The 10527-nt window shown below is 43.2% G+C and overlaps 2 protein-coding genes across 2 annotated transcripts; one reads left to right on the forward strand and one right to left on the reverse strand.

The window, feature by feature from the left end:
- The first annotated feature begins 852 nt into the window (after window positions 1-852).
- On the forward strand, window positions 853-6592 carry LOC136486513 (uncharacterized). Its single transcript, XM_066483425.1, has 7 exons — window positions 853-1247; window positions 1459-2139; window positions 3382-3734; window positions 4277-4488; window positions 5341-5597; window positions 5672-5850; window positions 5963-6592. The coding sequence occupies exons 1-7, from the start codon at window positions 1001-1003 to the stop codon at window positions 6041-6043; spliced, it is 2010 nt and encodes a 669-aa protein (XP_066339522.1). The 5' UTR covers window positions 853-1000; the 3' UTR covers window positions 6044-6592.
- Window positions 6593-6824: 232 nt separating this feature from the next.
- LOC136490045 (uncharacterized) lies at window positions 6825-8597 on the reverse strand. The gene has a single exon (XM_066486544.1). The coding sequence runs from the start codon at window positions 8153-8155 to the stop codon at window positions 7115-7117; it is 1041 nt and encodes a 346-aa protein (XP_066342641.1). The 5' UTR covers window positions 8156-8597; the 3' UTR covers window positions 6825-7114.
- Window positions 8598-10527: the final 1930 nt, after the last annotated feature.

Raw genomic sequence — 10527 nt, forward strand, 5'->3', positions numbered from 1 at the left:
TAGATTTCATGGACTTAAGCATTTGGCTTACATTTTGTGAAGTAGAACTATCTTTCGTAGATCTAAAATTGGTGAAGCGCTACCAAATAGTGCCATAATTTGATATGCTACCATCATAGGAGGTGTGTTCATTCTTTCGTCTTTCAGCCTGTTCACTGATTGGTTTCTGGGCTGATAAGGCCGGCTGGTGCTGGTTTGTTGTGAGAGAAAAATACTATTGACTGGCTGATAAGCCCTGGCTGAAACCAACAAACGAACATGCTGTTTGAGATCCGATGACACCATTCTTCTAATACTGAGTATTAAGTTTACTACAGACATGATTTTACCAAGACACCCATTGTCTCATCCATCGAACTTGTTAAGACACTTTCAATTCAGAAACTATGATAGTTTCTACGTATATTAATTAGGGTGCCAACTAAATAAAATAACGGTGCAACATTGGAATTAAGGAAGAGAGAGAAGAAAATAATTTTTTATAAAAATTATGCCTACAAAACAAGATAAGAAAAAGATGTGATAGGTGGATGATAGGAGAAAGAAGAGATACGATTAGATAAAATTCTATTTTAAAGAAAACTATTTATTAAAAATATACGTTCTTTTATAGTTTTAACTTGACTGAGTATAGAAATCATGTCATAGTTTTTAGGCTGAGACTATCATTAGCACAAATTCTTCGTGCCTTAAACCAATATATACTGTCTGTAATTGAGCATTGCTATCGCGGTAATGCGATTTACAGTATGTAATGTAGTACTAGCATGTCGGCTCGCATGTCTTCCCATCTCACCAAACCCCCATATGACCGTCGACGGTGACTCCAATAGTCATTCGCCGCCGCTCCTAATCCTCACCATCATCACGTGCAATTAACCAACCCTCTCCAACCAATCCCCGTCGGAATTACAAGAAAGCCCCTTGCTTCCCGTTCCCCCTCCTCTCCGTTCATGGTGCTGGTGGCCGTCGACCGCCACCTCCGCCGAGGGGGCCTCTAATGGCGCAGTTCAGGCAGCAGTACGGCGGCGGCTTCTCCGACTCCCGCGGCCACCACAACCACCAGGCGCTCCCGGACTGGCACCGGCCCCACCACGCCTCCGCCAAGCCCTCCTCCCGGATCCGCCGCCCCGGGAAGCCCGCGCCGCGCCGCCGCTCGCTGGCGGCTGCCGCTGCCGTCGCCGCCGCGCTCCTCCTCCTCGCCGCCGTCCTCCTCCTCTCGTACCGCATCTCGCGCAGCCCCGCAGGTTGGGTTCCTCGCGCCCGTTGGCCTTCTTCCTCTCGCTTTTCTCCCCTATAAAAAGATCGCATCTTTGGCGCGTCCGGGCTCTTCTGCGGTGCGATTCGGTGCCGCCCGAGAGTTCTCGATCCAGTTTCATGTTTCGTTGGAGCTCCCATTGCGCGCTTGATTTGAAAATTTCTCCGCTTGGTTGCCTTGTCGTCTCTGTGATTTCGTAGAGATCAGCCAAGATTCGAGCGCCGGGGAGGCGTTGCCGGAGTGGAACCAGAGCAAGAGCTGGAAAGAGCTCAAGTTCGGGCACGGCGGGGGCGGCCGGAGCGCGCGGGACTCCAGGTACTGGGACCGGGACGATAGGCGCCGCGACGAGGACTACACGGAGGACGAGAAGGAGAAGATCTCGGGTGGAAGTGGTACCTCCGCTGATGCTGGCGGCAGCGGCGACAAAGGTACCACCTCTGAGGCAGGTGGTGACGATAAGGGATTGACTCTAGAGACTGGCGGTGGCGCTAAGGATGTTCCAGAGGCGTCTGAAGGTGGGAAAGGAGGGACCTTGTACAATGAGGGTGGCAGGAAGGAGCTGGAGCAGTATGAGGCTGCAGCCATGGGAGGCACAGGGACAGGGGTGAGGGAGGTTGATCCAGATGATGAGTATGATGATGGCATCGATGCGCAGGATGATTTGGAGGATGCTCACCTGCATTCATCTGATGGTGGGAGGAAGCTTGGTGCTGGCAGCTATGAGAGTGCTGAGAAGGACGAGGTCGCCACTGAGAGGCACACAGAAGCAGGTGGAGGGATCGCTGATAGTCATGATATTAGTAGCCCAGACAAAAAGAAGGTTTCAGGTACTGGAGATAAGAAGCATGTGTCCAAGAAGAAACCGAAACGTAAGAAGTCTGGTAAGTTGTTTGCCTCTTTGAAGTTGCTTAAAAAAAAGGGCGTACCCAGTGCAGAGAGCTCCTGCTCTGTGCGGGGTCTGGGGAAGGGTGTTAGTGGCAAGCCTTACCCTCGTCTGTGCAATGCGAGGAGACCGCGACTCGAACCCGGGACCTTCCGGTCACGGGCGGTAAGACTCTACCGCTTGCACCAGGCCCGCCCTTCTCTTTGAAGTTGCTTGCAATTTGAAAATTTTGAATCCTTATGTGATAGTTTAACTTCTTAGACATTTTGATTCCAGTGAGGCAGTAGCTCGGGATAACTCAAAAACTCTGCATTTTTTTTTTCTTTTTTGCTCTACTATTGTTCTGTAGCTAATTGGTAATTCTATGTTGTAAATGAGGTTAAATTTTGTTTCATATTTGATTTTAGCTGTACTGACTGATAAGATCATTATTTTGTTTAGAAACACAAATTCTTCTTTTATGAATCCTCTAACAGGTGCTGCGGCACCTAGTAATTACCAGCATCTTAGAGCCTGAACAACATGCCTATTGTACCTTGTGAGGATGTGTCTTGCAACTCGAATAGCATGACTTGAATATTGGACCCCTGGTGTTGGACTGCCAACTAGTATTATGGCGTCACAACATGTTCGTGATTTGCTCTTGGATTTGGAACCCAATCACTGCGTGAAAACTTTTTTTTGAACGTAATGGCAGGAGCTCTGCCTTTCAATTAAGAAGGATAGAATTGACCTAGTTTATAAGGGAAACCAGGCCTGATTCTCTAAACCTCTGCAGCTCCCGATTCTCTAGCTAACTATTTACATGCATGGGACCTTGGGACTGTTGTTATGTGAGCATGTTTGCAGCACGACAATGTCATGATGCTTTTGCCTTAATAGTTCATGCAAGTCGATTTGAAATCATTAATCATGAGCTTCATTTTGAGGTGTATGAATATGATTTCAACATTTGATAAGGGAAATAATCAGTTCCTACAATGACAAAAGACAGTTTGCCTTCGACATCGTCAGTCTTGAAAATGTACTTTTCACATATATGAAGTATATATGCATATAGGACATTATAAACTACTTTTCAACACAAATCTACATGTTCAACATCAATTTGTAAAAAGATGTTGATGGTCAAGTTTTGGATAGTTTGATTTCCAATGACTTAAAACTTCACTTTTTGTCACATGAGCGGGTAGCATATTTTTTCAGATGGTTGTCTAATAAGTTGGAATAAATTTAACAGGTTCAACTTGTGAAATGAAGTTTCTCAACTCAACTGCTCAACTTGTGGAGCCTGCGAGAAATGAGAAATTCGCTAGTTTTAATTTGGAGTATGTCGAAGTTGAAGAAAGACCTGTTGGATCAGAATATTGGGAACCGAGATTTGCCGGCCACCAAAGTCTGCAAGAAAGAGAGGAGTCATACAAAGCCCATGGCCAGCAGTTGAAATGTGCTTTTGTTAAGGGTCCAAATGGTACAAGCACTGGTTTTGATATATCTGATGATGACCGAAAGTACATGAGTAAATGCCACATTGCTGTATCATCCTGCATCTTTGGAAATTCTGATCGACTGAGGACCCCATTTGGCAAAACGGTATGATACTTTTCTGGATACTAAATTCTTGACTAAATTTGTTATGCTTCTTGTGTCCTGCTTCATTGCATTTGGCAGCTTATATTGATTTTTTCTAGGTTCCATAGTATATTTTGGCAGGTCAAATGATCATCATCTTGTTATGTCTTGTCTCATATAGTTATATCCTAGTTCACTCACTTTACAGAGAACTTCTATTGCTTTCTATTTTCACTTTTTCAGAGGAACACATAAGAAACGTGCGCTAGAGATAATAGGGCTGTGAAATGCAACTTCTCTTATAATACTGCGCTGATTATATCTGTCATTAAGTCTTTTAATATGGATATATAATACACTATCAACATCCTTTTGCATTTTTTTTACCATAACCACATTCTCTAATATTTACTAAGTTAAATAGCTGTTGATCTTTCCTTCGCATCGTTCCGGTGTTGCCATAAATTTTAAGATGCTTCTGAAGTTATTGTTTGAGGATTTATTTCATGACATGTAGATCCTGTAACATCTCTTAGAAATGTCTTTCGTATTACACTTCGCAGATTACAAGCCTCTCAAAAAAGACAGTTTGCTTTGCTATGTTTTTGGATGAAGTGACATTGCAAACATTAGAATCTGAAGGCCAGAAAATGGACAGCATGGGTTTCATTGGTATATGGAAGATCATATTGATTAAGAATATGCCGTATAATGACATGCGTAGAGTGGGGAAAATACCAAAATTTGTGGCACACAGGCTATTCCCATCATCGAGGTAAGAGTGAATTTCTCTATGACAGTGCATGTCTGATTATAGTGAATTTCTTGGTAGTCTTTTTCTTGAAGTATTCTATTTTAGTGAGTTTCTCAAATTTTGACCTTGTATACTCTTGAAGAAGTTTACCTTTTGGTCAACACACCTTTTCAGTACTGTTATTTCTTATGTGCATGCATGTCATCTTTTCATGAGAACAAATAACGCCGTAAAGGTGTTTTGCATCCCCTTGCCTTTATCTGGGACCACCTCTCTGCTTGCAGTGCACATTACACATTCCAACAGTCCCACTTCCTGGAACTCATCACATGGCTCCACATGCTTGTCTGCATGACTGATATCTCGAAGTAGTTATCCATTCTTTCTTGAGTTGTCAGCTTATCACTGTTACTGTTATCACTTTCTAGGCCTGCTAACCTCATCTGGATGTATACAGTTATAATATATGTTTGTTCCTGGTATGCTATATTGTCCAATTGCATTACAATCCACAGGCAACAGAAGTTTTTTCTTTTCTTTTGCACGCATATATATACTGGCTTTGATTTTATCCAAGTAATAAGTTTATAAAGAAATCTTCTTGATTTTACTTTTAGGATATTTAAACTCAAAACTATAAATGTTTATGAATATATATTGTATGAGATTTAGAGAAACATGCAACAATCTTTTTTATATATTTTGCTGCAAATATGGGTAAATTTACATATTCACTTTATGGAAGTACCAGTGTGCTCATTCAGATAGAAGACCTTGTGCTCAGTTCTGCATCCTGCAAGGATCCATTATATATGTTCTTTAATTTTATTTAGTTTTACTTACCGCCTGTAACAATATCTCTTATTGTATCAGGTTCTCAATCTGGTTAGACAGCAAACTGAGACTACAAACTGATCCTATCCTTATCCTAGAGTATTTTCTCTGGCGGCATGGTTATGAATATGCTATTTCCAATCACTATGATCGGCATTGCGTTTGGGAGGAAGTAGCACAAAATAAAAAGCTGAACAAGTTCAATCATACAATAATTGATCAGCAATTTGAGTTTTACCAAGCAGATGGACTGACAAGGTTCAACCCATCAGATCCCAACAAGCTGCTACCAAGCTGTATGCTCTATTACCTGCTAGTATTGATACTACTGTATGAGTTCTGTGGACCTAACAATTTTCATTTTCTACAGATGTCCCTGAAGGATCTTTTATCGTGAGAGAACACACACCAATGTCCAACCTATTCTCTTGCCTGTGGTACAATGAGGTTGATCGTTTCACACCCCGTGACCAGCTCAGCTTTGCATATACATACTTAAAACTAAGAAGGATAAATCCTGACAAACCATTTCGTCTCAATATGTTTAAGGTGGGTACAGTTGGCTAAAGTAGCTAGTTTGAAAATTGCAAGCCTTAATCATTTTGAATTTAATTGATGATGTTGTTAGGGAATTTATTTTGTTATTTCTACAAATTTTCAGGATTGTGAGAGGCGATCAATAGCGAAGCTATTCCACCATCGATCAGAAGAGAGACACAGTGGTGCACAACTAACAAGATGACACATCCTTCCAAGTGATGGGGGGCAGGAGAGAGAGATCGATCAGGGATTGTATTTTTGATATAGCTCAGCTACCCACAAGACTGTCCATTGAAACTTTATGCCTCTGTCGAGGTGTTTATACTCTATATAATGCAAGCCACCTTACACTTGTGACTCTCCAGTCCTGCAGGCCAGTTCCCGCCTTTCATTTTTTTTTTGTAGTTGACATAGGCGGATTAGGAGTTTCTAGCTGTTTGGTTTTTCATTGTTCTCCGTAAAGCTCTGTTTATTCTTTGTCTTTGGATAATATGGCCCATGGATGATCTGGGGAAGCTATGGCTATTGGCTGGGCATGGACTTCCCAGATTGCCCATGCACAATGTATTTTTACCACACCACTGTAGGACTGTGTAGTGAGGCCATGATTCTCCTGCAATTCTCTGTGGTCTTACTGAAATGTACCATACAATAGGAAACTGCACTATGTAATTTCCTCCGGGATAGCAAGTCACCGATTTTTGGCCTGATATTTTGAAATTTTCAAACCTCTTGTGTACGTTTGATCTCTGATCCACTTTTCACTGAACAAGATTTATGTATGAAGTATAAAACGATGTGTGTTTACCTAAGTAGTAACATTTACATTATGTAGTAGAATAAATAACTGAATTGCCAAGTACTTTATTCACATAGCAACCTTCTGTATGCAAAAGAATTCATTTCTGACAGGCTGTCAATACAAAGTTGCTCCCAGCATGTAGTACATGCAAAGAATTACATTTCTACAAAGTATTCAGTAGTACATGCAAATGAATTCGGTAGTACATGCAAAAGAATTTCATTTCTGACAGACTGTCAATTACAAGTTAAATTACAAACCAAAGGAAACGAAAACAAATCTGCACATCTACATACACATGTCAACACTGAAGATTTTTTTACATTTCTGCACCACTTGCAAAACAAATCGAACTAATAATCAAACAGAAATCAGCATAAAGCCCGGCCAGCATTAATTCTGAAGACTTCCAGCCTGCACAAGGTCAATTAATGGATTGATCCAGAGGCTAATCTAAAACTCACCTCATGGTCAGGTTAGAGCCTTGTCTCTGAGGATCCCCAGCATCTCATTCCTTCCCCTGATCACCTCATCGAATACTTCATCAAGAACACAGTCGAACATCTCCACGCCTTCCCTGAGCTCACCTGACCGTGCCCTCAGCAGCTCTTCCTGCTGCTCGCCGTGGCCTCCGCCGCCGTCCACCTTGCCATTGACGAGGTCTCGCACCGCCGTGGCGACCTTCTCGTGCTCTGCCACGGCCACGGGACTCGGGAACCGGGCGTGGATCAGCGACAGCGATTCGCACCACGGCTCCAGCTCAGGCGGGACGATGTCGACGTCGACGGCGGAGGCGATCGCGCGCCGGACGCCGCCGCCGTTGTCGACGGTGGCTGGTGGAGCGGTCAGAGCCTGGAGCACGAACATGGAAAGGACGGACGTCGTGATCTTGGCGACGAGCGTGACGACGACCATGCCGCCAGCGGCGTCGTCGCCGCCGGCGCCGGAGATGATGATCGCCCTTCCCAGCCGCTCCGCCTCGGCCACCGCCGCCTTCGCGTCCGCCATCTTGTCGCGGAAGGCGGCCGCCGACGCTACCTGGGTCTGGCACGGCTCCATGACGAGCGAGGCAGCAGCTGAGCCGCCGTCGGCAGCGCGGCCGACGATGACCTGCGCGGCGAAGTCGACGACCATGCAGTAGCGGTGCATCCGCGACACGGCGGCCTTGAACGCGTTGCAGAAGTCGAGCAGCGCCGCCGTCTCCTGCATGTAGTGCTCGAACCAGCTGTCCCCGGCCGCCACCGGCACGTCGGCCTTCCTGAAGATGGCCAGCATCTCACGCTGCATCCGCTTCACGAGGCGCATGGCGTCCGCGCACCACCTCATGGACACCGTCCCCGACTGATGATCAACCTCCAGCGTGCTCTCGAGGTGCGCCAGCCCCTCGACGAGCGAGGCGCAGAAGGCGGCCGTGTCGCCGCCGAGAATCCGACATCGCCGGCGACTGCTTGGCCGGAGGCGGCACCTTATCCTCATGCCCATGCCCATGCCCAATTCCCCGTGCTTATGCATGGCCAAATACTACTGTTTGCAAGGCTAATCCGTCCTCGGATATATATCTATATATCCATGTCCACTTGTTCATGTGATTGAGAGTGATCGTGTGCATATGGTGAGAGCAGCTGATATCCAGCAAGGGCTATTGGGCAGCTGCATGCATGTTTGCAAATGGTGGTGGCTAGGTTTCTTGGAAGAGTAGGGAAGATCATTTCAAAGGGGGAGGGAGGAGGAAGGAAGATGAGGAGTGAAGCAAGAGGAGTGGCAGACTATTCTATCTATGAACCTGACATAGCTTGCTTTGCTTGGCCTTGTTCCTTGGTCTTGAACTCTTGGCATGCATGGTTGTCAAGAGGAGGTTGGGTGTTTGGACAAAACTCACCAAACAAACAATTTGGGGGCTTTGGGTTGTTTTGTACAGGTCTGTTGAGATGATGTGGACGTGGCAACGTATTAAGATATGGATTGACTTGTAAGGATATAAGCTTGAAGAAGGGACCCACATGCATACATGCATGGGGCCCTTTAATTTGTGTTGGGATGGCTTGGGAATTTGAGAAGGGATGTAGTGAAAGTGCAGCGCTGTCGCTCGCTGAAAGAGGGCCCATATGGATGCACTTTTGTCGTCGCGATTATGCAAAGGATTCATACTGATTGAAACTTCATTCAGAATCGATCGTCTCATTGCAGTGTCTTTGTCATATATACAGTGATTGTTCTTTTTTATTTGTTTGTAAAAGCCTTTAGTAATTTTGTTTTCATGACGATGTTTTGTTTCTTCAAATGCAAATGAAGTTGACTAAGCCCACACTCAATAATAGTCCCTTTTTCTAATCCTTCGTCCATAAGAGCAGAAAATGGATCAAAGTCTAAATTATCCGAATTTATATCCACTAAAACATGAATATTTATAATACACCGACATCAAATTAGTTTCATTAGAATATTTATATGCATTTATTTGAACTTATTGACGCTAGTTTATTTTTCTAAAAAATTTAATCAAAGTTAAAGAGAATGATCTGTAATTTGGAAGAGAATATCAATGTGCCACACTAACTCGTGTGTCTCTAAGGTGGTGGCTAGGCACTCGCTAGTACTCTCTCAGTTTTTTACATGTCATATTTGCTTCATCCTAAGTCAAATATTACTGTTTTAATAATCCATTTCAAAAAATCCTTATAGTCATGAAAGTATTTCTCATAGTTAACTAAAAACATAAATCTTGTGTCATTGAACTATATATTTTTTTTTTCAAAACTGATTGTCAAAGTTACAAATGTTTGATTTAAGACAAAACTAATACGACATATAAATAAAAACGGAGAGTGCCGCAACGTCGAGGAGGTTCAGTCGTTCAGAATCGCGGGCAACCAGAGTTGAGAAGTCAGAGCCGTCCAATGGCGATGCTAAGCTTGCCCCAACTCGGCAAGTTACAAGGACTCCAAAAGTCCTGACCTCCTGTTGTGCACGCGAAATTAAAGCACCAGATTGGTTTTAACTACACGTCAGGAGACATATTTTTTCAAAGAATCTGTCTATGCTACACCCGTGTGTTTCACGAGGACCTAGCACTCGGTTGTTAGATTAGTGTAAAACACACGATTTTTGTCAGGACCAAACTTCGGTTGTTTCAGAGGAAAGTAGCACACGATATCTAACAACGTTAGATTTAAATCAAACGGCTGCCCACACAATTAACAAGTCACAACAAATTAATATAACAAGCCACAAATTTTTTTTCTATAGTTAGACAAGGACAAAAAAATAATGTATATGTTGACACAAAGACAATTAACAAGTCATAATTTTTAGACAAGGACAAAAAATTAATATATTATAACACAAAGACAATTTACAAGTCATAATTTTTTCTATAGTTAGACACAAGGACAAAAAAATTAATATATATGTTGACACAAAGACAATTAACAAGTCACAATTTTTTTTCTATAGTTGGACAAGGACAAAAAAATTAATATATTATAACACAAAGACAATTAACAAGTCATAATTTTTTTTTCTATAGTTAGATAAGGACAAAAATTAATATATATGTTTACACAAAAACAATTAACAAGTCACAATATTTTTTCTTATAGTTAGACAAGGACAAAAAATAATATATTATAACACAAGGACAATATATTATAACACAAAGATACGTACGTGTATTCCCGCGTCACATGTGCACGGTACGTACGTGTATTACTGGCCCGCGTCGGGCGTACACGGTACGTCGGTACGTACGTGTATTCCCTGCGCCCTGCGCCCCTCACGGTACGGTACGTACGTGTATCTCTGTATGCCTAACTCAGACGGCAGCGGCCGAGACAAATCAAACAGCACAGGAAATCGAGCGTCAAATCCAGCGGCCAGGAAATCGC

The sequence above is a fragment of the Miscanthus floridulus genome, chromosome 10, assembly GCF_019320115.1.
Source record: "Miscanthus floridulus cultivar M001 chromosome 10, ASM1932011v1, whole genome shotgun sequence".
Lineage (NCBI taxonomy): Eukaryota > Viridiplantae > Streptophyta > Magnoliopsida > Poales > Poaceae > Miscanthus > Miscanthus floridulus.